At 42.2% G+C, this 26088-nt stretch overlaps 1 protein-coding gene across 2 annotated transcripts in view; it reads right to left on the reverse strand.

Annotated features, from left to right (window-relative positions):
* BICC1 (BicC family RNA binding protein 1) overlaps positions 1 to 26088 on the reverse strand; it is a 277456-nt gene that overhangs the window by 41380 nt on the left and 209988 nt on the right. For both annotated transcript variants that reach the window (XM_072628910.1, XM_072628909.1), the window contains exons 4-13: positions 23303 to 23382; positions 19119 to 19277; positions 17473 to 17526; positions 15747 to 15941; positions 15179 to 15430; positions 9541 to 9672; positions 6019 to 6202; positions 2189 to 2350; positions 846 to 1042; positions 579 to 711 (exon numbers count right to left, since the gene is read on the reverse strand). In XM_072628910.1, the coding sequence (XP_072485011.1) occupies positions 579 to 711; positions 846 to 1042; positions 2189 to 2350; positions 6019 to 6202; positions 9541 to 9672; positions 15179 to 15430; positions 15747 to 15941; positions 17473 to 17526; positions 19119 to 19277; positions 23303 to 23382 (1548 nt within the window). The remainder of the gene's footprint in view (positions 1 to 578; positions 712 to 845; positions 1043 to 2188; positions 2351 to 6018; positions 6203 to 9540; positions 9673 to 15178; positions 15431 to 15746; positions 15942 to 17472; positions 17527 to 19118; positions 19278 to 23302; positions 23383 to 26088) is intronic.

Genomic DNA, 26088 nt, shown 5'->3' on the forward strand with positions numbered 1-26088 from the left:
ATCATTTCTAAGACATTAACTCAGAGGGTAAAACTGTCTTCTGCAAGCATGTATGTGTATGCATGGCTTTGCAGGTACAGGTACAGATGTGTGCACACACCTACACAGATATACATATGCTGGCACAGATGTGCACACACCCACCACAGAAGTTTGGAGAATTTCTATCATATTATCATATGTTTTACATGTTATCTATGATTAAAGGCCATACAGTAACAGTTTTAGAATTGGGAGGGTCCTTAGAGATCTAGGTCCAACTCTCTCATTTTACAATAAGGAAACTGAGGCATAGAGAGGTTAAGTGATCTGTCCAGGTAGTAAGTGGCAAAGCAGGAATACGAATCCAAGTCTAATGCCCTATCTGCTATACCCTACTTCCATAATTAATGACCATAATAATTATTTGTTTTAATTATTTCTTCCTTCATGGTAATTTCTTTTAACATACCAGAGACAGAACAAAGCTACAATAGGTCACCCAAAATTGTCAGGGAATGGCACCTGGGCATTTCTCTCAGTGACCCTCAGAGCAGGAACCACCTCCCAACTAGTGAGGGCAGAGGGCAGTCCCCTACCTTCTGGACCACTGGACTTGGACGATACTTGCTCAGAGGCACTCGTCTGGCGTGATGGGTCACCATGATTTCCAGTCAGCACTTTTTCTCCAAGGGATGAGGTTGATATTGCACCATATTTTATCTTTGAAGACTGAAGCAATTATGGGAAAAGGTCAGAGCTTTCGTTTCACCTAGATGCTCACAAATTTCACATGAAAAAAAGTCTTTATCATGAAGGTTAAAAAAAAGCAGCAGCCCAGAGCATGCTCCACACAGCAAGCTTACCTGCACGTGTCCGTTCAGAGCCGGAGAGCCTTGGGGGCCTTCTGACTGCATGCCATTGACATGGACTTCTATAGGAGTCAACCCCGGAGGAGGAGATGGTGTTGTCTGGCTGTAGTTGGGTACCCCAGATAACAAGATACTGGTCAACGTGGCTTGAGCGGTGGAGGGAATCATGAGATGAGGGAGAGGTGAAAAACCTACAGCATGGAAAATCCGGAAAATCCAAGCAAAAGAGAACATGTCATCACAAAGTTCCTGCTGATACTGTCAGGACCCCCAGGAAGGGGAGCAGCATCCCCATCACTTCTCACTCACGGGGGCAACTACTTTCTATTTATCCCCCAGGGTTTAATTAATAGTCCAAGCACATCTTATAAGATCTCAGAAGGACCTTCGGGGAAATCTGGTCCAGACTCTTGTTTAAAGCACACATTGGACAAGGAATGCGGCCCTTCCTTGACCACGGTACCTAATAAATGCTCATTCTTTCATGTGACTTGGTAGTAGCACAGGCAGGTCTACAACCCAAAGCCCTCATCCATGTTTTGGTGTGACTTTGCACCACATCAATCTGCTAGCTACATGGTTAATGTGGCAGAAATACTCCTTAGTCATAGGATTGTCACTTGGGAAGACTGAGAGCCTTCAGGTGGTAGAGGAAGTGACCAGAATTTGAGAAGGAGAGTTAGCATGAAACAGTGCAAAGAACACTGACTCTAGTCAGAGGTGGGTTTGAAGATCAGCTCAGCTACTCAGACTCTGCTCTTGGACAAGTGCCTTCACTGTTCTGTGCCCCAGATTCCTCATCTAATGATGTCTTTTGCCTCTTTGTACCCCCCGTCCTTAGCACAGTGCCTAGCACATAGTACTAGTAATACTAGTATCAATAATAATAACTAACATTTATATTGTACCTACTGTGTACCAGGTACTGTGTTAAGAGTTTTATAAATATTATCTCCTCTGATAATACTGTAGGTCCTTAATAAATGCTTATTGACTCACTAACTGATAATGTTGGACTAGGGTTCCTTCCATCTTTAAAGTCATAACAGTCCAGTGTTCTTTCAAGCAGACTTTTTTTAATATATGGTCACATACATCCCTTGTCTGCCTACTAATTTGTCTTAATGACACTGTAAAGATTCTATTTTCATTACCATATCCAAATCAACCCTATAAACATTTGCCAAATGTCTATGGGTCACATGGTGCTGATCAATACCACAACCAAAAACAAAAAACAGAGCCTGCCCATGAAGAGCTTACAATCTACCCAGGGAATACCTCCCATAACATCCTTAAGTCCCCTCTGCCCTCTACTACATTCCCAGCACACTGACCTGTGGCATTTGAAGTGCTGGCCAGTGGGGAAGCCCAGAGCGTGGGGCTCGGAGTACCAGAACTCGGGCTCTGCAGAGGGCTGACAGCGCTGTTAAGAGCATTCAGGAGTGAGTTTGGAGTTGTCGAGGTGTTTACAGATAAGGCAGTTGGGCCAAGAAGACCTGTGAGGGATGAATGTGGAAAGTCAACCTGCATGATGGTCCTAGACTTTACTATAAAGATGCCCCTAGTATTGCTCCTTTGAATGTAAATTATAATAAAGAGCCCTTCTTTAAAACATGTAGGGCATCTCCAAAGTCTAAATTCAACTCAGTTCAAATTTAAGACAAAACTAAGAGTTCTGGGACACCGTCTATACTACACTTAGGAAATTCCTCCAATGGAGTCACTGGAGTTGTGGAGTGACCCTGGGTCTTCAAGGTCAACAAGCCCAGGAACAAATCATGTCTGAGGACTGACCTAGCTACATGCAGAGAGGCTAGTCACCAAATAAAGGAAATGCAATGACTTCCATGAGGGCAGAGAGACTATGTACATGACAATGTCTGACTAGAGTATGTTACAGTCCCTGTGTGAGTCAGGCTTGACCACAGCCAAGGTCATTTAATCTAGAAACCCTCCCCCAGGAGGATCCAACTTCCTTGAGGGTAAGAACCACTACAGTTTTTTGACTTTCTATCCCTTGCTCAGTACACAGTAGATATTTAACAAATGAATATAAAATTGAACTGAAAAAGGAACTGCCCTCCTTCAGAATCCCAGACTCTCCATGCTGAGAAAGACTTCAGAGGCCACCTAGCTCACCCTACTCCCAGAAAAGAACATCCCCCTATGAGATCTTACAACAGGCAACAGAGCCTGGAGACCTTGAGGAATGAGGGACCGCTGGTTTCCCTGGGCAGCCCCTCCCATGTCAGAATACTCCTGTTCCGTGAAGATTTTTCCTAGCATCAAACCTAAATGTGCTTCTTTGCAACTCTGACTCCTGCTCAGAGGGCCTGCTCTCCCTTCTCATAGGGAGGTAAGGAGATTCTCAAATCTGCTCCCTTTTCTTATAGAATTCATCCAAATCAAATTCTCAGTCTTGGTGTTGACAAGGGTCCTTTTTTATGAATTTACATGGTGTGGGGTCATGCTTACATCTGGTTCCAGTGGTCTGACATATGCATCCCTCATCAGCCTTCTTGGTTTGAGTTGACATTGCAGTTAAGTCCTTAATGTTTTGGCCCCTTCTCTCCCCCAGTAGAGGAATGAGTCCTAATGGTCCATTTGCAGATAGACTAGTCTATTCCCAAAAGGCGTTTGCAGTAAATGGGACATAACCCATAAATATATTATCCTTCTGATGTCCTCCACAATGCACTTCCCCCTCTCCTCCATTAGAAAACAAATGATCAAAGTTCTTTTTTATGTTTGAACATATCTTCAAAGGGAGAGAGATTTGCTTTTAACCTTAAATTTGGTTAAAATGGTTGAGAACGTGTTTATGAGCATGATGTGGCCCCATAGCTGCTATTTGCCAGTCAGATGTCATCTGCCAACTAATGGTAATGTCAGAAATACCTAGAGTCACTCTTCCCTCTACCCTAAGGGCTTAATAAGCTGAAGGTCTCAGGATGGACCTCCCTCTGATTCCCCCTCCAGACCTCTGCTGAGGGGGCAGCTGGTGTGGATTGCTCTCCACGTGGTACGCACTAACAACTGAAGAAAGTTCCAATCCTTCCCATCCAACCAACCTGCCTGTCCAGTCTTATATCACAGTAGAGTAGAATAGGTGTTGGATTAGGGGGTCAAAGGACTTAAGTTCAAGTCTTACATGACCCTAGGCAAGCCTCTGATATTACATCTGTAAAATAAGGAGGCTGATCTAGATGACCTCCTAAGGATGCTTCTAATTCTAACTCCAGGATCTAAGGCCTCTTCCTTCTCCTCATTCTATCATGAAGTCAAAATGGACCAAGTCTCTGCCCTAGAAACACAGCCTGGCCTCCCCAGCTTAACTCTCTCTATTCCCTCCATTGTCTCTGCTTATTGAATCCACTTGTAGCTTTTATAGCCCAATTCAAATGCCACCTCCTCCAGGATGCTGCCCCTGGTTCTACCATGTTGGTAATGATATTCCCTGACTTCCCAGAGCCCCTGGGGTTGTAACTCTTTGATACAATTAATACAAAATATTATGTATTACAGCTATCTTGGTGTCTCATCTCTTCCTACTAGACTACAATCTACCTAAGGGAAGTCTCTAGGCTTTCCATCTACCTCTCAATGCCCAATGGGCTCTACGCTAAATAGGTACTTAGTAAAGGTGTTTTGTTGTTACTCATTTGATACAACAGACTTTGATTAAATTAAATGTACATGTACCAGACAGTGCAAATACAAATATCAAATTGAAATAGCTCCTACCCTCAAGAAGCTTCTATTTTAAGAGTGGGGGGAAGGGACATGACACACAACATGTACAGAGATAAGCAAGCAAAAAGCATATACAAAAGCATATCTAGAGGAGATGGCACTAAGTGGGGAGATCAGTCAGGATTCATAGAGAATAAGGCATCTGAGCTGGACTGAGAAGGAAGATGAGGGAACTCAGAGAGAAAGACAGAGACAGAGAGGCAGGGAGAGGGGAGAGAAAGGGAGAAAGAGAGAGACAGAGTGACAAAGATAGAGAGAGAAAGTAAGGGAGATGAACAGAAACGTAAAGAGAGTCAGAGAAAGAGGGAAACAGAGACAGAGAGAGACAAAGACAGAGAGAAAAGGAGAAACAGAAAGACATCAAGAAAGGAGAAGACAGAGAGGCAGAGAGAAAGAAGGAGAGAAAAGGTGACCGAGGAAGAGAGAAAGGGAGAAACAAGGACAGAAATACACAGAAAGGGAGAGAGAAATGGACAGAGATAGAGATACATAAAGAGAGAAAAGGAAATAGAGACAGAGAGAGACAAATACAGAGAGAGAAAGGGAGAAACAGAGAGACACAGAGAAAGGAGAAGACAGAAAGGAAGAGAGGGGGGGAAAGGGAGAAACAGGGACAGAAAGAGACAGAGAAAGGGAGAGAGATGGACAGAGATGGAGAAAGAGAGAGGCAGAGGGAGAAAGGGAAATAGACAGAGTGAAAGGGAGACAGAAAGACAGAGACAGAGAAAAAGGTGAGAAGGGTATACATTCAAGGCACAGGAGAGTTCATACAAAGGCATGCTGGTAGGAAGGAAAGTTGCATATGGAGAATAGTGTGTTGACTGATTTAATGAAAATGGCCATTTCACAAAGGGAAAGAATCTGAGAGAAGTCTGGAGAGGCATGAGGGAATCACTGCAGATTGAGGGTGCTGAATATTCTCCTAAAAACCAGAAGAAGCTGTGGAAGCTGTGGAAGATTTTTGGAGAGAGAAACATCAGATTCGTGTTTCACAAATATCGATTGGCATGGGAGGTTGGTTAAGGATTAGGCAAAATGGCAAAGAAAAAAGACAATCCTATTGTATGGTTAAGAAAATCTGAGCATGACTGCTTAGAACATGTTAGCATTCACTGGCACCTGTTTTCAAAAACACCTTATATCCCAATCTCCAGACTGATGAAAATCTTGCAAAATCCGAAGAAAACACATAGGTTACAATAGACTGTTAGTCTCGTTCCTGGAATCATCCCTGAGAACAAAGTCATCAGCTCTGGATTACTGAGGCCAATCCCATAGGAGTAGAGGTGACAGAAACAACGCATAGATGTTAATGAGAAGCAAAAGCTGGGGGGTCACGTTTCCCTTGGAAGGAGGGTGGAAGAGCAGCCCGTAGGTCATTGACAGACAGCCGGAATAATGTATTGTATACCTAGTCCAGTGAGTCCCAGGCTTGTAGAAGCTAAAATTTCCAAGCCCGGACATGACAGGCCGGGGCACGAGACTGGAGACGGGCTGGTTGTTATGGTAACGCCACTACTTTCAAGTCCGAGGAGACATTTCCTGGCTTCATACATATTTAAGGCATTTCGCTCAACGCTTTTCACAATCACAGACTATGAAAACACATAATGGGGGAAAAAAATATGAGATGCAGGTAGAATGCAAGGAATTGGGGGTGGGGGATAATGATGAATGTGTTAATTCTGAATTCCACTCAGGGAAACATAAGCATTACCTGAAACACCGGCTTAGATACCAAGGAAGGATTGAGAATTCGAACACAAAGCTTTTTCTTTCTCCATTTTTCATAAAATAAAGCAAACTGGGCACTAAAAATATCTAAGAGGGAGGTTTGTAACAGTGGGAAGAGAAGATGATTTTGAGTCAAGGGACCCAGATGGGAGTCCCAGCATTGCCCCTTATGACCAATGTGACTCTAAGTGAAGGATTTTAGCTTTCTGGGCCTTGGCCTTGTTGTCTGTAAGATGAGAGAGTTGGTCTAAAGAGCCTCCTAGCTCTAAATCTATGATCCAATGAACTCTCCAGATTCCAGTTTTAGGACAGGGGAAATAAGGATGGCCTTTCCAAGGAAGATGAGAGATTCTGGGTTCAAATTCCCACTCTGTCACTTTCCACTAATGTGACCTTGAGTAAGTCACTTCTCTCTGAGTTTCAATGTACTCAGCTCTAAAACAAAGGTGTTGGAATAGAAGGCCAGTAAGGGCCCTTCCCTGTCTAAATGTCTACTTCTGTTGATCCCTTCTGACCCTGGACATAGTAAATCCATGAGATCTCCTTGAATCCGAGCAAGTGGAGGTAAAAAGGGACTCCAACAGCATCCAGGGCAAAACCTCATTTTATAGAGGAGGAAACTGAGGCCCAGAGAGGTAAAAAAAAAAACTTAGGATCACAGCCTTGTACAACTAGAATCGGAAAGAACCTCAGAGATCACCTAGTCCTATCCCTTCACTTTACAGATGAGGTAACTAAGGCCCAGGTAGGTGAAGTCTTTCCCATTAGATTTATAAGCTCCTTGAGGGCATTCTGTCTCTAGCACTTAGCACAGTGCCTAGAACTTAGTAGGTTCTTTATAAATGTTTACTGAATTCAACTGAAGCAACTTACCCAGGATCACAGAGATAGTAAAAAACAGAGCTAAGACTTAGATCAGGGTTTTCTGACTCCTATTCCCCACCACTGCACTATGAACTACTCTTCTGGAACTCAAAGCAGAGTTCTCTTTCAATTTATGGTATAGCTGTATACCAGCTAAGTTGTCTACAAAGCAATTTTCTATACAAGGAATCCTATATTCCTATTGATTTCCTTTCTAAAAATGAAAAACTATTTATTCCCATGGTATAAAACATCTAGCAATATTTTAAAATTTGGGTGGTAAAAGGAAAAAGATGGTAGCCAGTATCATTAAATGACTCAATGCACAGTTGAATTCAGTGGGAACAGCAGTCTATACTGGCAGGCCCCATTCTCCTGTTAATCCTTTCCTGACCTCTGCTCATTTCTCTACTCAAAGGACTTATTCATTTAGCAACTCTTTAGCCAAACATTACTGAGTTTGTTGGAAAGAGGGAGAGTCACTACACCTGGATTTGAATTATCTATTGGGCTTTAACTAACTGGATGAGCACGGATAAGACCTTACTCTATCTGAGTCTCAATTTCTTCATCTGGAAAATGGAAATAATGATCATGGAATTCCCAATTCCCAGGGTAGTGATAGAGGGAGTACCCTATAAATTGTAAAGTGCTTCAAAAATGTGAAGTGTTATCATGTCTTGTCATGAACCTTTTGGCTGGACAAGTACAATGAAGTCATTAACTGATCTAGCTGTCTTAGAGGGATCTTCCAAATCTGAGCTGTATGTGACACTCATCCTTCTTCAAAATGCTTTATGAACTATGAAGTCTAAATGCAGATGGGAGCATACTAATTTTCATTTTTATTTGTTTTTTATCATGTTTATTTATTTGTTATTGTGTTTCTCATGATTTTTCCCTTTTGTTCTGATTCTTCTTTCACAACATGACTAATGTGGAAATATGTTTACTATGATTGTACACGTATAGCCTATATCAGATCACATGTCATGTTGGGGACGGGGAGAGGAGGGAGGAAGGGAGAAAAAAATTGGGGAATCAAAATCTTCTAAAAGTGAATGTTGAAAACTACTTTTATATATAATTTCAAAAAATAAAATGCTATTAAAGTCTAGGGGAAAGTGCTTTATGAATCGTAAAGGACTACCTCCATATGACTTCCTGGGTATAATTCCCACAGATGCAACGTGGAAAGTAGAAGAAGGATTCCAATTCCACCTCGGATGCTCACCACCTGCATGACCTTGGACAAAGTCACTTAACACCTCTCAGGTGAAGGTTCCTCATCTGTAGAATGAGAGAGCTGGACAAAGGGACCCTCTAGCTCTATGAGTATGATCTCAATACATTTTTACAATGCACAGAATTGGTGGGATCCCTTGGCTTCTTAGAGACAAGGTTCAGAAAACTGAAGTCTAAACAAGGTCATTTTAATCATCAAGGCCTTATTGAATCTCAGGTTTTATTTTATTTTTATTTATATATATTTATACATATATAAATCTATAATTTATTTATATATTTACTTTATTTATCTGCACCTAAACAAGGATCCCTACTTGACAAGTAGAAATCCAGTCTTTGCATCAAGACGTCCAGTGAGGGGGAACCCACTACCTCTGCAGGTAGCAGCACATTTGCTTCTGAGTAGCTCTGATGATTCTTTTCTCACACTAATCACAAACCTCAGTCTCCCAATGGCTTTCACCCACAGCTCCTAGATCTACCCTTCGGGAACAAGCAGAAAAAGTCTAATTCCCAATATTAAAAGACAACTCTCATGCCCTGCTCCTCCTCCCATTCTCTCTTACATCCCTAGTGACTTCAACTGACTTCAAAATGGCATAGCCTTTGGTCCCTTCATCAATCTGGTCACCTTCCTCTGGATATGCTGCAGTCAATGTCACCCCTAAAATAGGGCCACCAGAACCAAACACAATAAATAGTTCAGTTGATAGAGTATTCAGAGAATTAAAATTAACACCAGGAGATTTCCACTGACCTCTCTTTACTTCCTATCAATAATACATCAAATACTCTTAAATCAAAAGATTGAATATAGTAGGTTTCACTTCAAAATGAGTTATTGGCTGTGATTCATATTTTAAATGAAAAAAAAGCATAACTGAGAGGACTGGAAAGAATTAAGGGAATCCAAGAAATAACTTCAAAACAACCAACACTTCTACAGTGAATGGATGGATGGATGAGCACAGACAATGCTCTTGCATGATTCCATTGCAAGTAAAATGTACATATGAATACAGACAGCTTAGTGGGTGAGCCTGGGCAGTGCAGATCTGGGTTCTTGGTGGGTACATCCAGAACCCACCTTGCTTGGCTGCTTTGGCTTGGGCTTGATGCTGATGAAGACGTCTAGCTGTTCCATCAACTGAGCGATGAACTGAGGTTCCACATCGATCTCTTCCTTCATATCAAACATCAACACAAGAGGAAGACAGCCCTGGAGGATGTGACAAAAAAGGCATGTGAGAGGAACAATCTTCCAAACATAAGATGTCCCATGACCACAGAAAGCCCGATGTATGACAACATTTGTCAAACCTGAGTGGACAAAGCCTTGTTACTGCATTGTGTGGTTTATTTTGCTGGAGAAGAAGCTACTTCTGTGAATGTAAAAATAAGACTTAAAATCTTGAGCTCTGGTCCTCCATTTATCTCCCTCCATGATACCAAGCTGAAAAGAGACTCAGAGGTGAATCAATGAATTAATGAATTAGTGAATGAGAAAGCACTAACGAGGCATTGCCAAATGCCAAACACTTAGCCCCCTTCCTTTTACAAATTTAAAACAGGCTAGAAAGGTGAAATGATTTTCCCAATGTCACAGCAGAGCTGCAACCTGAACACAGGCCCCACCTCCAAATCCAGTGTACCACATTGTCTTAGCTTTCCCATTTCTGGAGTGTCAGGTGGGTTGCCTCAATGCTGATTTGACCCTCAAATGTCATTTTCTGTGCCTTCTGAAACAGGACTTTTACTGTGCTGTCACTCCCTTGCTCAAGACCTGACACAGCAACCTCAATTAGGGCAAGTCTGGACACTTGTTCTGGCATTCAAGGTTTTCCATAATCTGAGGGGCACAATTAGGAAGGAGTGCTAGATTTGGAATCCAAAGACCAGAGTGCAAATTGCTGTTCTCCTCATTGGGCAAATCGGTTACCTCATCTATAAAATGGGGAATATTACTCTCTGTGCTGATAGTGTACAGAGACAGCTTGGCACAGTCTCTTACATCCTGGCTGTGTGACCCAGGCAAGTTACTGACCCTCTCTGTGCTCTAGGAAGTGCCTGGCCTGCATTAGCAGCAGGAGCATCTTCACTGAGCTTCCCTAGAACAAGGAAACAGTAAGTCCAGGTCCTGTCCTATTACCAACATGACAAGGCTCTTCTAAAGAATCCTACTCTTCACAATCTGCTTGCGAGTTATTTTTCTAGACTGAGTCACATCAGGGCACCTCACATACTCTGTTCTAGCCAAAATAACCTGATATTTCCTGAATTTACATGTTTTTGCAGCCTAGAAAACTTTGCCCGGGCTATACAATGAGCTAATTCTTTCCTGCCTTTCTCACTCTCCTTATCTGGGTACCTGTCATATATCCCCATTAATGAAAGGCAGGGACTTTTCATTTTTGTTTTGGCATTCCCATAGCACACATCAGGTACATAATAGATGCTTATTGTAGAGGCGGCCTGGTGTAAAGGATAGACAGTCATCCCAGAGTGAAGAAGACTTGGTTTGAAGGCTGTCTCCAAGGACAAGTCACTGAACTTGTCAGTATCCTCAGGATACTTTCTAAGACCCTAAGGTGGGGCATAAGGCACAGACAACCATTGGTAGCAGCTGTTCATCATTAGGGGCTGCCTACATGGATAAAACCATAGCTCTGAACAAAGGAAAAAGGAAATGACACATATTTATAAAAATATTCAGAGCATCTCTGTTTGGGTGGCAAAGAAATGGAAACTGAGGGAGTGTCTATCAATTTGAAAATGAATGGCTTGAACCAACCATCGACATGAAGTGATGGAATACTATAGCGCTATAAGAAACAATGAAGAGGGAGTTTCAAGAAACCTGGAAGACTCATATGAATGGATCCCAGTGAAGTGTGCAGAACCAGAACAATTTACACAATAACTAACAACTCTGATTAATATGGTGATCAACAACAATTCCAGAGGATTCATGATGAAGCATGCTCCCCCCTTCCAGATAAAGGTGACTAACTCAAGATTTAGACAGAGACATACTTTGGGGGGATGTGGCTAATGCAGAAATTCATTTTGCTTGACTATATGTTTGTAAAGGATTTTTCTTTTCTTATTATCTCAATATGTGAGGGGAGGGAAGAGAAGGGAGATGGGAAAGAGAGAATGCAGACCTGAAAATAAGATAAATTTCAATTTTATTTGAAAAAAAAAAAGAAAACAGCTCTAGTTTAATTATGCATAAGGAAATAGTGAGTCCCAGAGTCCCTTAAGAAATATTTAATCTAATTTAGGAGTATTTTGGTGGGAGTTCTATTTTATTGTGGATTTAATTCTAACTCTTTGAGAATTAAAGCTTCAAATCTTCTCCATGCTTGAGATCAATGAGGAGGATGTTTGATGGCCAGATGCACCGGAAGCACCCAGGATCTCCCAGTCAGAAAAATGCTGCTGATTCACAGACTCCTGTGGGAGTCTTTTTTTTTTTTTTTTTTCAGAAAAGATCAATGGTTTCATGTTTTATTATTTAGGTCCTTTTCATTCCTGAATGGTTTTCACTCTGCCAGGTAAGAAAGGATCCTCAAAATATTTCACCTGCTATCCCCAGCTTGATTAATCAAGTCAGCATTAATCTAAGACCTGGGCCTGAGCTCCCTTGTTCCTGGCTCCTTGAGGAGGGCTCTGTTCACCACCGGCACAATTGTAAAAGATGGGCTAGATGGAGGGTGGAGACAATAGAATTAAGGGGCCTTCACTAGGAGGCTTCTACAATCCAACCAAGGGATGATGAGGGTCTGATGAGGATAAGACAGAATCCACAAGACTTCCCAACTGATGTGACATCCAAATTGAAGGAAAGGAGAGTCAAGGATGAGTCCAGGTTTGAAAGCCTCAGGCAGCAGGTGCCTATGCCCTTAATACTAACAGTGAAAGTCCAGAAGGAGGTGGGCTTATGGAAGGAAATAAAGAATTCTGTTTTGGCCTGGCTGAGTTGGAAATGCCTTAAAAGAAAAAGAATTCAAAATGTACAACAAGCAGTTAGTGATGCTCTACAGGAGCTCAGGGGAAAAGTGAAAGCTGGAATAATCCATTTGGGAATCATCTGCATAGATAAGATCACCAAACCCACGAAAGGTGACATGAAGGGAGATGCAGAGAAAGAAGAGAGGTGGTCGCCTCATTGTGAAATGCCTATGGATAGGGTTAGGACATAATCTAGTCAAAGAGATTCACAAGGAACAACTGACAGACAGGAGAGGAAGCAGAGGAAGGCAAGGGACAGTTATGCAAACCAATGGGTACAACAGTATGTGGGAGAAGTGGGTGGTCAGCAGTAATCAAGAACTACAGAGGGGCCACGAAGGAAGAGGGCAGTTAACAGGAAAACTTTACCCACAAATGAGATTTAGAAGAGTCAAACTGGCAAATTGGAATGGTGGCACTTCTTTTCCAAATGAGAAAAACATTTTTTGGATAAGACAGCCCTGGCTTTTCCTCAATGACACTAGTTTAAATAGTGAATGATGATGATGAAATGGTGAAGCCTGGTCATGCATTCAATCTCATCTGCATTTATTAAGCACCTCTTGTAACTCAATATCTGTTTAGCTTTGATTCTCAAAGGCAATGGTGCCCTTCATTTGCATTTCTATCAGGTAGAGTCAATACATTTATAATTGCTCAGAATAACATTTTCAAAAATTTAATGAATTCAAAAGTAACTTGTAGAGAAGTCAAAAGGAGAGGAAAGAATATGTGAATAATAACCACAGTAATCCTTCCGTATTAGTAGGCCAGTCACACTGCTGCTGCCTTCCAAAGGTGAACACAGAAAAACTCTTAGCTCAGGAAATTAAACCTGGGAGATACAGGAAAGCAGACTTTACTTTGAGAAGGTAAAGGTGGTCAAAAGAAACCATTCATGACTAATCGAATCCCATCCAACTCTTCCATGATCACAATCCTTAATGCTTAGGAAACTAGCTGTCAGCTGCCCGGGGGTGGGAGCCACAGAGCCAAGGCTGCTTTTCTCAGTTTTGAAAAAGTAGGCTTGGAAAGGCAATCACACCAAAGGTCACATCTCAAGCTTATTGAATCAAATATCACTAAAGGTCAGGCCTGGATGAGCTCTTGGAATCGAAAGGAGAGTAATACAGAAAGATGCCTGTGTGGGTCTGGTATCTGGGTCTTCATTTCGGGGATTAGATCCCTGTCTAGACCAACACAATTGAAAGTCAACACAGGAAATGTGGGTGGAAAACATGACAGATTGGGAGAACATTACCTGAATTCTAATTCAACCAGTGGACTTTTCTTTTTATCACTGACACTCAAATATTCTTTTCCGAATATTTTTTTCAGTGAATATTTATAAAACTTTCTACCCACCAAATCACCCAAATGGAAATAAAACTTCACCCAATGCTTGTTTGGAAGTTTGACATTTTCCTTATTGGTCTCAATGTTCAATTTCTTCAGAATGGGGAACTCTGTTGAGGTGAGAAATTCCTTTCCCCAATAAGTCTCTTGTAAATTTACATCCTAAGAGCCTCCATGAGGCTAAGTGACTTTCCCTGGGTCACATAACCAAGATGTGCTCAAGGTGAGATTTGATCTCAGATCACCCTGACTTCCTATGATATATGCTCTCTATCAAATACCTATCTAATAATGTCTATGTGTTCTTGTGTACCTGAAAAAAATTAGGACTGAATTCAAGCACAAATAGATAATGTTTTTTAAAAATTGACGCTCAGACTTTCATACATATACACACAAACATATACATATATTTCAAAGAAATATATCAAATATATATATATATTCAAAGAAATCTTGGTGTTGGAAGTCTGTTAATAGACATCCAAACTAGAAATCATCAGGTTCAACCTTTTTAAGGGTTACAGTTGACTCTTAATATATAATATCTTATTTTTCCCAATTACACATTAACACAATTTTTAAATTTATTCTTAAGTTTTGAGTTCCAAATTCTATCCTTTTTTTCCTCCTTCTATCCCCTCTCCCCTCCATGAGATGGCAAGCAGATATAGGTGATACATGTACAATCATATAAAACATTTGCATATTAGTCAATATAGTTGACTCTTTAAACAAAACAACATTTTCACATTGGTCATGCTGTGAAAGAAGAATCAGAACAAATGGGAAAAACCAAGAGAAAGAAAAAGCAAAACAAAAGTAGAAAATAGTCTGCTTCAATCTGCATTCAGAGTGCATAGTTCTTTCTCTGGATGTGGACAGCACTTTCCATCATGAGTCTTTTGGGATTGTCTTAGAGCATCGTATTGCAGAGGAGAGCTAAGACAATCAAAATTGGTCCTCTCACAATGTAGCACAGTTGACTTAAAAATCATTTTCCATACCAGAACCAGCCAGTCAAAAGGACAAAGGCAACAGTTCTGGAACTACAAGGTACCTCAGAAGTCATCTATCCAATTCATCTGTCAACAAGTATTCATTAAGTGCCTACCATGTGCTAGGTACTAAGGCAGGAAGCTATGACTCTCCCCAGGACATACAGGTAGGAAGTAGCAGAGTCAGAATTTGAAAACAAGCCCTCTGGCTCCAAATCTCACACTCTTTGCCCTACCCCACTGTGTTTGTTTGAAAGTTTTTGGGGAGAAAAATTCCCATCAATGCAACATAATGGTTTATAACATATGCTAGCTCTAACTCCAGGGTTTCTGCCACCAATTTCCCCATATACTTACCATGAGATATTGTCTTGCAAGACAAACTGACTCAATGGTGCCCTGGAGGTAGACAGTGGATTTCTTCTGTGGGTTATTGGGGTCAGGAAAGTGGATCTGAGCACCAGTTCTCTGCATGATCTGTTTGACGTGGCTTCCATTTCGACCCATCATAAAGAGATGGTGCTGAGTAGCAATGTCTAGCTGGGTACTCACAGGGATGGCAGATGCCAAGCTCCCTGCAAGATGCTCCAGCAGCATGGCAGTTCCTTCCTAGGAGGAAACACAGGGGGGAAATCAGCCATATAACCAATCCACCCAAAGGGCTGGGCAGGAGCCTAGAGTGTTTTAGGAATTTCTGAAAATGGAACCTCTTCTGGTGTCTGCTGAAAACTGAACGGTGGCATTCTTATGATGGAAGGGGCCCCCTTCACTCTGTGTGTTATGGACCCCTTTGAAAGCCTACTGACCCCTTCTCAGAATCATGTTTTTAAATATCTGAAGAGACTGTTCAATTTCAGTTAGAAGTCAGTAAAAATAAATAGGGAAAAAATAGGGGAAAACCCTTCCCCTGCACTATGTGGTTTACCTTCACTGCACTGGAGTTGTTTTGGGACCCTCGAACAATGACAGTAGCACCATACATGCGGGAACGCTGCTTAAATGATACTGAAATGTTGTACGTTTGTGATATGTGCTGAAGAGTGGGTGAATTGGGATCCGGGATGGGCTGAAGAATGCCAGCGATGGGCAGTTCAAACATCAAGACCAAAGGGAGCAGCTCCTGGAAAGAGATCACGAGAATGCCAAGAGGAAAGTTACAGCCTCAGACGCGGGAAGGGAGGATTCAGCTGACTAGTGCTTCCCTGAAGAGGAATTTCTTAAAATATCTCATTTCTGTTGCAGAATTAACTTAGGGAATGTAGTAGAGTCTCAATATAATACAATGGCCTCAAGGTCCTCAGTGCCATTAGAGACAGATAACAAGTGTAGGGGAAATGCTAAAAATCTCCAATAAAAAAAAATGATCCCCCATCTTTGCTGGGAGATAACTTATTTTTTAAAAACATAAGAAGAAATTCTTTCATGTGGGGTGAAATTGTTGGTAGTGAGAAGAATGAGACAGTGGCAGCATGGAAGACAGTCCAGACACAAGGAGAGATACTCCCAAATGGTTTAACCCAATTGCCAGTGGCTGGAGAAACATGGGACCTGAAGGAATACTTTGCAACATGATCCTAGTGATGGCATCTTGGGACTGGACAAGGAAGTTGGGTTGACTCAGGTCATAGCACAGGAAGAGTCATCTCTAAACCAGGGAAGTGATTTTCCTCAAGTGCAAATCTGACCATGTCACCTCCCCCCACTAATCAATAAACCTCAGTGACTCCCTGTTACCTACAGGATCAAATATAAAACCACCTGTGAAGCATCTGAAGCTCTTCCCAACCTACCTCTCCTATATCCAGGCTTCCTACAGGTCACTCCTGCCCACATCATCTTTGATTCAGCTATGCTGGCCTGAACTCCATTAGGCACACAGAACAGACCATGTCCAGACTCACTGGTTTTATACTGACTGTACCCATACCTAGAATGCTCTTTCCTCCCTTCCATGTTCCAGATTCCATGGCTTCCCCAAGGACTCGGCTCAAATCTCACTTCTGCAGTGGATGAACCTCTGGTCCTAGTCCTCTACTTCCACAGACTCCCTCTATGCCTTCCCTCTGAGAGGTCCTTTTATTTATACCATATGGAGTTTTTATATACAGAATTGTTTACATATTGTCTCCCCACTTAGCATGTGAGCTCCTTAAGAGAAGGGACCACATTCTCATGTTTCTTGGTATCTTCAGCAGCTAGAAGAGTGCCTATGCCTTAGAGATAGTCTATTCAATCAATCATCAAGCATAAATTAAGTGCCCACTATGTACCAAATACTGTGTTAGCTACTGAAGATACAATCCCTCCAAACTGAAAGATGGAAAAACTAAGTGATGGACAGGGAGATACAATGATTGCTCCCACTCTCTGGGCAAAGTCAGAACGTTGGGGCAAAGCCCTGGTTACCCTGTCCTAGTTATGGCTTTAGTTATTATGTAAATCTGTGTAGATATTTGGAAAAAAAAAAACATGACAATTTGGAAGGTGAATACAAAGAGAGCACCAAGTCTAGCCTTCCTAGTTCTTCCTTACTTACCATAGATGGCAGCCAATGATTTTGACGTAAAAATAAATTACAATAGTTTCCTACTTCTTCTAATTCCAGTAATATTGACACTGACTTACGTTATTATAAGTACATAAATAGTTACCCGAATTCTAACTCGGGCAGACTCGACGCCAGCTGGCTGTCCTGCAATAGACACCTGTGAAAATCAGAAAACATACAGTTACGCTTCTTTGACACACAAAAAAAGGCACACTGAGAATCTCCTGGCCACAATAGGCAAGTCGAGTCTCAACCACAACCCAGTGGGCCAAAATGAGCCATCCAGAGATTCTCTCAGGACACTGACAAGATGTCCACTTTCAGAGGACACTCAACTGGACTCAACTCAGATTTCACAGTAAGCAGCCTCCTTCTAGCAACTTGACACTTTCCCTCTCAATTCATGCCTAGGATCATACACTCCCTTGTCTTCCCGCCCCTGTCAGCCCCTATGGCTCTTGTGAAGATCAGAGGAAAAGATAAATACAAGAAGACTTTCACAACTGTAATGTTAGAACACTTACATAGCACTTTGAAGTTCATAGTGTATGTAATTCTCAGAACAGCCCTGGAAGGCAGGTCATGTAAGTATCACCATTCCCATAATGTAAATGGGAAAACAAAGTCTCCCACTTCAAACAACTTGAAGACTTATAGCACACAGTCAGTTAAGTTTCAAAAGCTGAATTTGAACCCAGGCCTGACTAATTCCATATCCCACAAACTTCACATATCTCATTACCTAAATGTGAGGTATCATTGCTTGGTTATGCTCTAAGAGGGAGGAAGAATGAGGTGATGGGCAGAGGGAGTCAGGAAGACCTTAACTTAAATCCCAGCCTCTGGCACATACTAAATATTCAACCTGAGTCAAGTCATATTATTTCTCTGAGCCTCAGTCTCCTCATCTGTACAACGGTGATAATAATACCTTCCTTCATAGCTCTATTGGAAGGCTCCAATGAGATGACATATAGTGTGTGTTTGGGATACCTTGAAATACTTTAGAATTTCTTTGAAGATAATTGCAGAGAGAATGACCATGACAAGGAAAATGATTACTATGATATTATTTTAAATTCTCTATTGTTTTAACAGAGCACAGGCAAAAATGCCCTAAGAGTATATTTCAAAGTCCCCAAGCATTTCTTATATACTTAAGTCACCAAAACAAAGCTAATGTTGTGCTTCTGAGGTCAGCTGTGGATCACAAACAGCTCTCATCCACACAAGGGTAAAGAACAGAGCCTGGAGGACTCCTCAAGGCAATTGGCTCCAACCCTTTATTGGAGTATGCACAGGACTGTCCAAACACAGCAGAAGGGACCAGAGGACACACACATCTCTAGGATTTTTAAACTTCGTTGAGAAAGGGTATGAGCCATCTCTGTAAAATGCCTGACCTGACCAAGAAACATTTCCTGAACATTTTTATCTGTGTGTCCCTTGACTATACTATGCATTTTCAGCTTCATGACCTTTCTTCCCCAGCCACAGGAAACAAACAGCCATCATCCTCTCCCCAAAGCCCCATCAGCCGTTCCCTAAGACCATCGGATGCCATGTCCTTCCTGCCTTTGATATTTTTCATTGAACTAAACGTGATTTTTTATCTCTCCATGGACATCAGATTGTATGAGGTTTACATATTCTCATCTCGTGCCCTTCCTCAGCTCAAAAGAGACTTAGGTGACATTACTGACATTGACCACCCCACCAAGAGTCTCAGGCAACGTTGGAAAAAATCACCTGGTTGCTTTTTTCTGCTTGGTTGTTCCTATTGGAATCTGGAAAATGGATGTGACATCCTGTTTCCTCCATCACCTTTTTAATATTGTTTCCACCTTTGCCAATTACATGAGAATGTTCTGTGTGTGAAACATCCATCTTCAGGGTGACTCGGTTGCTCTGTATAGAAACAATAATATTAGTCAACGTGAATACATTTTTTAACAAACCAGAAAATTATAACTTCTTTGAAAATTCTTCTTTCCCCAATGGAAAGATAAGCAACAAGGGACAGAGACCCAGTTCCATGTTGGCTTTAGCATCTTAGCAAAAGTTAATAAAATACGCATTTAATGTCCAAAGAAACCCTTTTCAATCCCCATTTTTCATTTTGCTATATATTCCTTATGGGAGTGGGCTAGAGGTGGGGTGGGATGCTCATGTCATGATCTCTCTTCCAGATAGTTTCTTTGGGAAAGTAGGCTCATAAATGAGGTCTGTGACAAATATGGAGAAATGACACATTTTCCCCTTAGCAGATGTAGTGAGTGATTTAGTCCAAATAACTCAGGCCAGATGAAAATTCTGAACGAGCTGCCTGGAAGATGCACATGCCTGACACTCTACAAGACTTAGCCAATGTTAGAAAACTGGAACTAAAAATAGAGTCCGAAGTAGGAAACAAAGCAGGGGTCTGCTAAGGAGCTCATGAGGGCCGCCTGAACACTTCCAGATGAATCTATGTCACACTGGGAAAATGTATACACTACAGGACTCTCTGATGAGGTGAAAGGAAACTGGGGAAGAGAGGAAGAATGAAGAAAGGAAGGACAGAGAAAAGCATCAATCAACATCAACATGTGCCAAATCCCTTGCTGAGCCTTAAGGATACAAAGACCCAAGAGAAGCAACCCCTGCCTTCAAGGAGCTTAAATTCCATCAGGGGAGACAACATGTACAAGTCAGTATATGCAGAATAAATACAAGGTAAGTTCCTTGGTTTTGCAGTAGCAGCTGCCGAGGGAGAAGAGCAGAGAAATTCTCAAGGTGAAAGTGACGCTTGGGCTGAGTTTTGTAGAAACTACAATGGATTCTAAGAGGTGGGAATAAGGAAGGACTGCATTCTAGGCATAGGGCTGGCCTGGGCAAAGGAAGGGGAGATGAGAAGGGGGAATGGGAAAAAGAGAAAGAAAAGAGGGGAGAAGGGGGAAAAGAAAGGAAGGGGGAAGGAAGGGAGAGAAAAGGGAGGGACGAAAGGGAAGAAGGAAGAGAAGGAAGGGAAAGAAAGAAGAAATGCAATGGAAGAGGGATGAAAGAAAGCAGGAAAGGGAGGCAAGCAAGACATGGAAGGGAAGGAAGGAAAAAAGTTGGAAGAAGGGAGAGGGAGGAAAGGAAAGGGAGGAGGAAGAGCAGAGAGGAAGGAGGGCAGGAGAGGACAGGGAAGGAGCAAAAGACAAGAGGAGAAAGGAAAGGAGGAAGGAAGGAAGGGGAATGGGTAATAAGAGAAGAGGGGGAAGGGGAAGGGAAGATGACCTAGTAAAGAAGGAAGAGAGGAAAAGACATGGAGGGAAGGGGGAAGACAGGGAGAGGAGTAAGAGAAAGGAGGAAAGAAAGCAATGAATGGGAAAGAAGGCAGAGAGGAGGGAAAGAGGCAAATAAGGAAAGCTCACAGTGAATTTAACACTATAAACATCACGAGTTTAAACAAAAATGAAAGCTAAATTACTGACATCAAAGTCCAAATTTAAAATCAAAGACCTAAGAAAGAGAAAATGATGGCGTCTCATCTTGAGACTGTCAATCTATCCATTATAGGTAATAAATGTTAAAAAATGTAAAACAATACAGCTAGCTCATCTATCTTTGGTCACATGAGTATCAAAATATTTATTCTTGAATCATGCAATCTTTCACAGACTAAATAAAAAAGCCCAAATACTGTGAAGCCTTAAGAAAAAATCCAAACTTTTTCACAAACTTCCTGACTTCTGGGGATTTCAGCCTGATCGCATTAAAATATTAACACAAATCACCTGGACCATTGGCACCACCTCTGAGCGCCTCTGTGCTGGAGCTCTCTCCCTGACCTCAGTCTCTCCTGTTCCTGACTGTTCCAGTTCCTCCCAAGTCTGTTCTTTCTCCTCAGAGGGCCTCCAGAACAGCATACCCCTTCTTGGCCATTAGGCCCTTCCAGTTGCTCACGGTCCCCTGCCTCGCCTGGGTCCTGAGGCCAATCACCTTCATGTGCTCATCACCAGCCTAGAATCTCTTACCCTCTTGAATGTATTATTTGTTATTGATTATCAATGACTATTACTGATTTATTATCAATTTTTCACCACTTTCAGTCTGTCTGAAAATTCCCATTGTATCAGTATATCACATCTACACACATCAGTGGACCATGCACACATAACTGCTGGCCATCTCCGTGTATCACTGGACCATATCTACATGTATCAGAGGACTATCCACAAGTATTACTGGACCATCCATGCATATCACTAGACCATCTATATTCTTTCTTCCTTCAATGCTAAGAGCTTCAGAACAACAAAAGCAAGTCCTCATTCATTTCACTCAGTATAAATTCATCTAATCCTCCCACCTAATCTCAGTGGGTCAAATCCTGCTCACCAATCCCTTTACTCATCTCTCTCTTTTTTTTGTTCTGGACCCAAAATTCCATCAGTATTAAGATTTCCTAGCATTGTCTTTGAGAGTTGTCTGGAGGCCCTGAAAGGTTAAGTAGCAGGTTCACGGCCACACAGCTAGGGTATGTCAGGGGCAGGATCTGAACCCATGTCTTCCTAACATGAAGACTGGTTCTTACATCCACTTCTCCACTCAGCCTCTCTATTCCTCTCTCAATGAATACTACCATCAGCTGTTCCAAATCCTGCCCAATCCTTCTCAAGCTACCAAGCCTCCTCTTATCCCACCAGACGACCCTACTTCACACTCGGAGCTCAGTCATTGAACATAAATTCCAATTTATGAGTCTTTATAAGTCTTTTCTTCTATAATACAACCACCAGACCTCTGTGTGTTTGCCTATTCATTCTTTCTCAGCAGAAGAGACATCTCTTTTTCTAAGGTTAATCCTAATCACCACCACATGCACAATCCCATACACTCAGTCCCAATCCTACCCTATCAACCACAGGACATTCTCACTGCTCTCTGGTCTTCTCCCAACTTCATCATGCTGCCTCCTGGGAGGTTGAGTAGGTGAAGGGGATTAGCAGGAAATAAGGCTGGAAAGGTAGTTTGTGACCAGACTGTCTAGGGCCTTAAATGCCAGGATAAGGAGACCAAGAGGGAGCCTTTGAAGAGGGGCAAGCTGATCAGGATTTTGGCAGTTGGGTGTGGGATGGATTAGACAAAGCAAAAACTGGAGTCATGGAGGCTAGTTCGGAGGCTCATGTTGAGACTACAAGTGAGGGGACAGGCAGAACTGATAGGACCTGGTAACTGTCCAGGGTGAGGGAAGGAAAAAGGTCAAAGGGGATGACTCTGAGGTCTTGAGTCTAGGTTACAAGGAAGATGGTGACCTCACTCAGTTTGAGACAGTTTAAGTTTGAGGTGTAGACATTCAAGTAGAATTATTTAGAAAACAATAAGAGATGCAAAAACAGCTAAGGAGAGAGATGGGACTGGAGGTGTTGGTCTATCACCAATGTGACCCTGGGGAAATCACTTCATGTCCCTAGGCCTCAGTTTCCTCATCTGTAAAATGCTGGAGTTGGACCTTTGAGGTCGCTTATAGCTCAAGAGCTATACTGTTCTATTAAAAAGTCATCGTCACAAATGACACAGTAAGTAAATCTGCTTGATTTCCCCCTGGCAGGAAGCTACATGAGAGGCAGTGGCCTAGTCAATACAGTACTAGACTTAGAGTCATTAAGAACTGGGTTCAAATCCTGCCACTGTAAGATCAGGTCCTTCACCTCTCTAACCTTCAGTCTGTTCACCTGTAAAATGGGAATAAGAATACCAGAAGTACAGAGCTGTATGCCTAGAAGGAGGTTGTGTTTAGAAAGTGCTTTGCACCTTTGGCCAGTGTTCCCAGAGGGGGCACATCCTTTAAAACACACAATCCCTTTTCTCTGATTTGTCTTCCTCACCCAAATTTTCCCCCAGAGATGGAGTCTTCCCAAAGAAGTCACTTCTCCCCCTAGTGTCATATCGACAAACTGACTTACTTTGGTGTCCAAGACAGACATAATCTTTTCCTTGGCTTCCTTAACATTTTCCTTCTTTCCAGAGACTTTAATATGAGGATCTACAAGAAAAAGAAAAAGAAAATGACACATGAAAACCCCCAACTCTCGGATTCTGATTGTTTTACCAAGTTTTATTCATGCCTTTTGTTTTCACAGCCCTTGTTTCCCCACCCCCAACCTCCAAATCCCCTACCTTGTACCAAAGGAAAACTAAGGAAAATGAATCTCCTGAGAGGAGAGAAATCTGTCCCATCGTCCATTCCCTTTGACCAAGATGGCGCTAATCAAAGCTCTGATTCTAAAGTGACCAGTAACAATCTAACACAGGCATCTCAAATGTAAGCAAACCAGTCTTCAGAAGGTTGACAAGTCCCATCCCTACCACATGAAACAACCCCTTTTCTACCACTAATTTCTCCCTGTTCTGGGAAGTCACAGAATCATTCTACTTCGATTTGGTTTCCATGTAAAACAGTCACATGAAATAAACAAATACCATGACACTTCCAAGTCAAGCTGGACATCAACAGGACATCAACTTTCTTTGGCCAAAGGTCCAGGTGAGTTAGTGGTCAACACACTGGCAATGGTGGAAAACTAACATTCTGAGTTGGGGTCATTATAAGCCTAGAAATGGTTCTAACCTTCATTTTGATGCTTCGAGAATCAATGTCTTGATGTTGAAGTTACTTCTAACACCACTGTAGGATCCCACCCCATACCTCGAGAACAGAGGTTCTTAACATCATTTGTCATTCTCTGTCATTTGTGGCACTCTGCCCTCTCCTGGCTCTGCTTCTGACCCTTTTGATTTTGCCCCTATGACTCTCCTGATATCTCATCCTGGAACTTGCCCCTGAGCCTGGAGTCTCCTGACTGTATGTCTATCTACCAAGATGCCCTTACCCAAGAATATCCATCCTCCCCTGCTGCCTTCTCACTCTGGAACATCCCTCCATCAGGACAGGCCCCTCCTATCATTGCTGAGTTTCTTCCAGGGCCTCCATTTTGGGAATGGGCCTTTGTTTCCCTCCTGGCTCTGCTTCTGAATTTCTAACTTTTAACACCATGCCCCATTTATGGGCACCTTGCCCTTCCCTGGCCCCCTTTTCATCTCTGTTTTGTGAATTGTCTTCTCTTAAAATATAAACTCCTTGAGAGCAAGGGCCATCTTTCTCTTTGTTTGTATTTGTATTCCAGTGTTTAGCACGACAAATGCCTGTTGCCTTGCCTTGGTTGCCTAGTGAAGTCTACAGGACCCTTCTCAGAATCATGCTTCTAAATAATTGAAGCAATCAAATTTCAGGCAGAGATAAGACAGATGTAAATGGTTCCCCCTCTAAATGCATGGACATGCTGAAACCTACCCCTGGATCTCGGTACAGGATCCACTGCCCAAGGGATGGTCTTTACAGTTTAAAAGTGTATCACTCTTCAGTCCACCTGGTGTTGAACTTCACTCTACTCCAGGTTATGCTATGCCTTAGATGATAGACTTTTAATCTACCAAAAGGCCTATACCAGAAGTCTCCACAACTCATTTGGGCCTGTCTGACCATGTGTTCCATGAGGCATTGCTACCAAAGACTCCAGATCATCTTTGTGTTATGTGGCAAGTGGTCTTGGTTGTGAGGGGGCACTGGTTTGAGGCTGAAGTTTGTGTGTGTGGTGTGTGTGTGTGTGTGTATGTTTGTGCACACGTGTGTGCTTTAATATCTTGTAACTGTCATTATCTGGATAACATCTAGGGAGAGTACAATAACAGTAGAGGTGTGTATGTGTGTATATGTGTGTGTGTGCACATACTTAAAGCTAAAGATGTATGATTTCACTAGGGAGAGGGACTCCCAGTGTGGGAACTCTCTCTTGTCTGACTTAGTACATAAAGTCTAAGGCACAAAGCAGTTGATTCCTTATTTGAGATTAGATAGCTGGTAGAACAAAGGTAACACTTAAGCTCTGGTCTTCCTGATTTCTAAGTCTACCAGCCTGTGGTATGTTTTCTCACATAAGCATAGATGGGAGAAACAGACAGGAGACACCCAGAGAGAAATGTATCCACACACATATGTATCTATAAGAATGACAGGATCATGGTGCTAGAAGGGACATCAGTGACCATCTGGTCCAACACTCTCCATGGAGGCAATAAGCTTTCTGTAAACTATGTCCATGTTCATCCAAACAACAGCTTTTACCCAGATCAAGGCTGACATAGAGAAGGTTGCCAAGGTGATATTCATAAGCTACCAACCACTTCTCTCTTAAATCAATGGTTTCCAAATATTCTAGTTGATCAGTCTGCCAGTGAACAAACCTTATGAAGCCCTTCCTAGGAGCTAGGCACTGTGATAAGGGCTGGTGATAAGGCAAAGAGAGTCTCAGCTCTGGAGGGGCTCTCATCCTTTACATCTCTCCACGTAAACCCAGATCATGCTCACAGCCAAGATGAGCAAGCAAGGGGAGACAGACCGAGAGATCAGCTTGGGAAGTCTCCCAGTCCCTACCACAAAGACACAGCAAGGGCATCTCCAGATGGCGTCGTGCCTCCTGTTTGTTGTACAGGTGAGGAGGCAGAAGGTCAGAAATTGACATGCCTAAGATCACCCGGGCAATAAGGAGCAGATGCCAGAGACTCTACCAAAGTAAAACAGTCATACAAGCAGAGCCCAGGTCTGGGTTGATCCTTCAATGGCTTTCTCTCTTCACTCACCCACCAACTTAACATTTATAAAGCATCTTCTATATGCAAATAAATGAGTTAG

The sequence above is a fragment of the Notamacropus eugenii genome, chromosome 1, assembly GCF_028372415.1.
Source record: "Notamacropus eugenii isolate mMacEug1 chromosome 1, mMacEug1.pri_v2, whole genome shotgun sequence".
In the NCBI taxonomy this organism is placed as follows: domain Eukaryota; kingdom Metazoa; phylum Chordata; class Mammalia; order Diprotodontia; family Macropodidae; genus Notamacropus; species Notamacropus eugenii.